We start from the raw sequence: 6,198 nt of genomic DNA on the forward strand, positions 1-6,198 counted from the left end.
GTCATTCACAGGGCTTGAATACACAAATGAAGCAAGCAAAGGTGCCTTGGGGACATCAACACTTCAAAGGGGGGAGGGCAATGTGGAAAGAGCCCAGGAGGCACCAATGGTGGGAGAGCCAGAAGACACCCATCTAGGACAAAGGTAGGAGAAAGTGGCCAACTTTCCCACTATTTAAACTGCTTACACTTTAAAAAGAGGGCTGAAGGAAGTTAAACAGACTTTACATTTTAAAGTACATATTTTATTTCCTGGCTTCATTTCCTCCACAGTGATTCTTGTATTTGCATATAACAAACAACTTCTTTCACCTGAAACCATCTTCTCCCTCAAAGTAAAGCTGGGCAGTTTGAGAACTTTCACAATTGTGATCCATGTTACAAAGTCATCAAATTAATACTTAGGTTCCAGAATGGCAGGTTTTGCCACATCACAAGTGTGAATGAAATGAAACATAGCTATTTTTAATGAGTTAGTCCAAGTTATTTGACCCTACAGAGCCATCCAACTCTGGGTGCCAGTGGCTCACGCCTGTTATCCTAGCTACCCAGGAGGCTGAGATCTGAGGATTGAAGTTCGAAGCCAGCCTGTGTAGGAAAGTCAGTGAGATTCTTATCTCCAACATAGTAGAACACTAGCCTTGAGTGAGCTCAGGGACAGTGCCTAGGCTCTGAGTTTAAGCCTCCCTCCCCTACTTGGCTGGCTTTAAGCCTCCATCACTGATTGTGCAGCAGTACAGAACTCAGGGCTTGTGTGTATCTGTTTTCTTCAAGATTGGTGCTCTACCACTGAGCCACAGCTCCACTTCTGACTTCTTGCTGATTAATTGGTATTAAGAGTCTCATAAACTTTGCTGCCCAGGCTGGTTTTGAACCATGATCCTCAGATTGTGAGTCACCAGCACCTGGCCAATGTAAAACTTTTGTGCTTCAAAGGCTACTATCAACAAATAAAAAGTCAACTGACAGGATGGACGATACTGTAAGTACTTTACTGATAAAGAACTCTTATAACTCAATAATAAAATGGCAAATAACCAAAAAAGTACATAAGATTCCAAGATATTTGTCCAAATAATATATACAAATTATCAGTAAACACAGAAAAGACGTCCAACATTATAAACCAGGAATTCATCAAAATCATAATGAGAAACTACTCACTCACGAGGATGGCTATATTCAAAATGATAGCTATCAATGAATGGATAAGCAAAATCTGGCATAAAATGGAATGTTAGTCATAAAAAGGAATGTAATATTAATCTATGCTATGACCTGAATGAACCTTAAAACATTACACAGTCACAAAAGACTATTTAACTCAATTTACATGAAAAGTCCAAATTAAGAAATCTAGAGAGCTGGGTGCTGGTGGCTCACACCTGTAATCCTAGCTACTGAGAAGGCTAAGATATGAGGATCATAGTTTGAGCTAGCCTGGGAAGGAAAGTATATGAGACTCTTATCTCCAATAACCACCCAAAAAAACAGAAGTTGAGCTGTGGCTCAAGTGTAGAGGATTAGCCTTGAGCAAAAAAGGCTCACAGATGGTTCCCAGGCCCCGATTTCAAGCCCTTTGACTGCCAAAAAGTAAGGGGGGACAAACAGGGTATATAAGCTTTCTTTGGGGAATCTGGTATTGGTTGTATAAGCCTACGGTTATACTAAAAATCACTAAACTATGTACTTTAAATGGATGAATTAGCATGGTATATATCAATAAAACTTAAAATTTTTAAAGAAGGATAAAGAAACCACTGTATTTTTCCCCCAAATCCTTTGTACTTGTTAGAAACCAGTCTCATAATCATTTTGTCATGGCATAAAGGACTGAAACACAGATTTCTGTCTTTTAGGGCACTCCAAGTTGTATGTGCTTACAGAACGGTCAAGGGCTCAGTATAAGAAATTCACTCTTGGTGAATCATGGGCCTGTAGGCTTTTTGTAATAGAGCATTTCACTTCTATAGAGAATGTATTTTCTCTCCCTTAACAATAAATTGTCCTCGAGGCTTGAAAAGTAGCATTCCTTCCATTCTGCACAGAGATTTACTCCATTAAGGTAATCTGGCTGAGCCCTAAATATTAAATGCTGAACTTTTGGGCTCTGTATGTTCTTTGCCAGTCTTTTGGCAGCTTTACAGATCTAAGGCAAAAGACTAAATAAATTCCTCACTCCTACTCCCTGATATCAAGAGCAGAAGATGGGAGGAAATAATGATGCTTCAAAGAGTTTGGGGCTCCATTTCCCAGTTTTGGAGCTTGCAACGTAACTAGGCTATTTCATTATTTCTCTCTCTCTCTCTCTTTTAATGCAATGCAGGGCTTGGATGAGGGCTCTTGGAACAATTCCTATTCTGGTAAGTCACAGGAAACAAGTGAACACACAGGAAATCTGGTTCCTGAAGGATTTAGGAGGAAGAATGGCTAAGAATTCTCAAGGGAAACTGCTAATCTATCAGGGAGTTCAGACCAGGCACCAATAGATATATCCTGAAATAAATGAACAACTGATCAGAAAAATAAGTAACTTAAGTCAACTTTATTTTCAAAGTCCTGTGACATATAAAAAAAGACAATGGCAAAATCCAGAGACAGCACACACCATATCCCTGAGAGGCAGAGTACTCCAGGGACAAAAGAGAAGAAGGATGGATGGAGACTCAACATTTTCTAGCTTCAAGAAGTCAGAGAGTATAACTGGTCAGTGAGACCATCTTAGTAACTGGTTACAGATTCTTTATGAAGGTGTTTACCTGAGAAGAAAAAAACCCAAAAAGTTAAATTTCACATTTTCATCAGACTATTCAATGTTCCACCCACAATGTCTATATATCCATTCCCATGAATTTTTTGTGAGGAAGGAGAGGGAAAGCAGGCCTGGAGAAGAAATGTGAGCTGTCCAGAGTCATACAGCACCAGTGGCAAAGCTGGGAATAGAATCCAGAAGTCTCATTTCCCTAGTTTTATAATACCTTAGAGGAGCAAGTCAGCTGGCAAGCACATGTTACAAGTCAATTATTCAGCAATTATTATTATCCCAACATGCTTTAAAGAATAGAGATTATATGTAAGTTAAACAAGATCCAATAGGCTTTGTAGTATGAAATGCAACTGGAGATACAAAGTGCAAAATCCAATATAGTAAACTTTAGAAGCAGAGACCAAGAAGGATGAAAGCACAACAGAGAAAGAGAAGAACAACAACAAACAAAGGAGTTCAACTCCTTCTTACTTACCTTTCTCATGAGTTCTTCTTGTTTGGCTAGGTCTTTAGAAAAATCATCACTGACATCCAATACCAGCACTGGAATATTCATCAGAGTCTCAAAGTGGAGTCTATAAGAAGCATAAACATTTGGTGGACAGGAAAAAAGAAAGAAACCAGAGCCAAGTTTCACACACTCACTAAATATAATAACTGATAGAACAGATCTCAATGAAACTGCCTGTAAACAGCATTAAAAAATAATGGAAAGAGCATGGCTCAAATGGTACAGTACTTGCTTAGAAAGTCTGAGGTCACAAAGTCAAATCTATTATCACTGCACACAGAAAAATTCACTGAGTTTTTAGAAAGAGAGATGTGGTTCAAGTGGTAAAACACTGTTCTTGAGTGGAAAAGGTAAGCTAGAATGCCAGACCTTGAATTCAAGCACCAATGCTGACACCAAAAGCAAACAAACAAAATAAATTTAAATTTAGCTGGGGCCAGTGGCTCACACCTGTAATCCTAGCTACTCAGGAGTCTGAATACCATGGTTCAAAGCCAGCCAGAGAAGACAATCCAAGATATTCTTATCTCCAATTAATCAGCAAAAAGCCAGAAATGGAGGTGTCGCTCAAGTGGGATAGCACCAGACATAAGCAAAAAAAGCCAAGGGAGAGCACAAAGCCCTATGTTTAAATCCCAGTATCAGTACAAAAAACAAAACAACAAAATAACTGAAGCAAAATGGGACTGAAATGTGGCTTAAGTGGTAGCATGCTTGCTTGTAAACACAGGCCCTCAGTACAAACCCTAGGATGACATATATAGATATATGTATGTATGTATGCATGTGTGCATGTGTGTGTATTAACATACACAATCAATAAATCAAAATGATTGAAGAGAGAAAAACCAATTTCTCCTTAGTTTTAAGACTAATACTGAAAGCCAGAGCTCCAACCATTTTAAGCAGACAACATAGTAAGCTTGAAGGGAAGGTAGCCAGCCAGTAACTTGGAATGTCAACTTAGCAAAATTGACCTTTTCCTAAAAATGAAGCATCAATCCAATATTCTAACTGGGGGAAATGTAAAAAACAAAGAGTTTAAGAGTATGAAGGTAAGCTGGGGGGCCAGGGCTCACGCCTGTAATCCTAACTACTCAGGAGACTAGATCTGAGGATCACAGTTCAAAGCCAGCCAAGGAAGGAAAGTCCAGTGAGACTCTAGCTGTAGCTCAAGGGGTAGAGCTCTCACCTTGAGCTGAAGAGCTCAGGAACAGCACCCAGGCCCAGAGTTCAAGCCCCACAACCACCACCAACAACAAAAAAGAGCATAAGCAAGGGTATAAGGATATAAGCAAGTTCATGAAGGCGCCAGGGAAATACAATCTAATAAAAACTCTCTTGAAACATAGAATTAGAATTGCAACCCCTTTGTACAACTTTTTGTTGTTGTTGTTTTTGGTAGTGGGGCTTAAACTCTGGGCCTGAGCGCTATCCCTCAGCTCTTTTTTTTTGGTCAGTTGTGGGGCTTGAACTCTGGGCTTGGGCGCTGTCCCTCAGCTCTTCAGCTCAAGGCGAGTGCTCTACCACTTGAGCTACAGCACCACTTCCGGTTTTCTGGTGGTTTATTGGAGATAGGAGTCTCACGGAATTTCCTGCCCTGGCTTTGAAACTCCCAAGATCCTCAGATATCAGCCCTGAGTCTAGGAGTATAGGCATGAGCCACTGGTGCCCATTTTGTTTTGTTTTGTTTTAGGGCCTAGGTGCAGTCCCTGAGCTTTTTTGCTCATGGTTAGCACTCTACAGCTTGAGCTACAGCTCCACTTTTAGCATTTTGGTGATTAATTGGAGAGTCTCATGGACTTTTCTGCCCAGGCTGGCTTTGAACCATGATCCTCAGAACTCAGCCTCCTGAGTAGCTAGTATTACAGGCATGAACCACTGGTTCACGTATATTTATATTCAATTCAAACTTTCTGAGTTGGAAAATATACATTTCCAACTTTCTTACAGGGCTGTATGTTAAACTTCTTATTTTGATAAAATGGCTTCAGAAAGCAAGTCTCTGTCTTGCTCTTTTCTCTACTTACTTGGTTTTCTTATAAACAAGCCAGTCTTCGTGTTGACTATGAAGCTGCTCAAGATAGGCCAGTTGAATTCCTTTCTCTTCCTCCCTGGCCCTTTGGTACAGTCTCTCCAAGCAAACCTAAAGGACAAACCACAGGCCCCATTCAGTTAGTCTGCTATTCTGTTACAATGCAGTTTTACTGGGTCCTGAAACCTACATGTCTTCATGTCTAACCTGGCACCATAAGTCATGACCTTGCTTCTACTGCCTTACTCTCTTATTCAATCTGAAGACTTACACCATTCTCTCCACTTGGTGGGTTAATGGCAAACAATATACACCCATTTGGCCAAGGCTGGAACCTAGGATTACCCTTCTTTCTCTCAATATTAGTAAGTCATAAAACTCTCTTTAATCTCTCTAATTTCTTCTCCTCTCACCTCTGCCCTTGTCAATAGCATTCAGCCTTTTTGTCTCCTACAGGTGAAAGTATATGCAAAGAGCCCAGGCCTTAAAATCAGAAGATATAAGGGTCTAAATCACATACTAGCTATACAACCTTTGTGGGTTTCCACTTTCCTATCCTGTACCCACCCACAGGTTACCGTGAGGATACACTAAGGTAAGGCATATGAAGTTCTTGACAAAAGCTGTTCTCTTTTCAATTGTTCCTTTAACCCAGACTTCCATAATACTGTACAATAAAACAAATTAAAAAATAAAATTATTTTCCTAGCTTGAAATATTTTGCTCTTTTGCTTCATGTAGTTCCTTAGTGGGTATAGCCATAACCACAGGGTTCAAGGAATTATAGGTGACATCCATCCATCCATCCATCCATCCATCCATCCATCCATCCATCCATCCATCCATCCATCCATCCATCCATCCATCCATCCATCCATCCATCCAT

The 6,198-nt window shown here is 40.1% G+C and overlaps 1 protein-coding gene across 1 annotated transcript in view; it reads right to left on the minus strand.

The window, feature by feature from the left end:
- Window positions 1-2,525: 2,525 nt before the first annotated feature.
- Dguok (deoxyguanosine kinase) overlaps window positions 2,526-6,198 on the minus strand; it is a 38,661-nt gene continuing 34,988 nt past the window's right edge. Inside the window, exons 5-7 of the mRNA XM_013034641.1 lie at window positions 5,308-5,423; window positions 3,242-3,341; window positions 2,526-2,758 (exon numbers count right to left, since the gene is read on the minus strand). Coding sequence (XP_012890095.1) covers window positions 2,732-2,758; window positions 3,242-3,341; window positions 5,308-5,423 — 243 coding nt within the window. The 3' untranslated portion in view covers window positions 2,526-2,731. The remainder of the gene's footprint in view (window positions 2,759-3,241; window positions 3,342-5,307; window positions 5,424-6,198) is intronic.

This window comes from Dipodomys ordii, unplaced genomic scaffold (assembly GCF_000151885.1).
Source record: "Dipodomys ordii isolate 6190 unplaced genomic scaffold, Dord_2.0 Scaffold192, whole genome shotgun sequence".
Lineage (NCBI taxonomy): Eukaryota > Metazoa > Chordata > Mammalia > Rodentia > Heteromyidae > Dipodomys > Dipodomys ordii.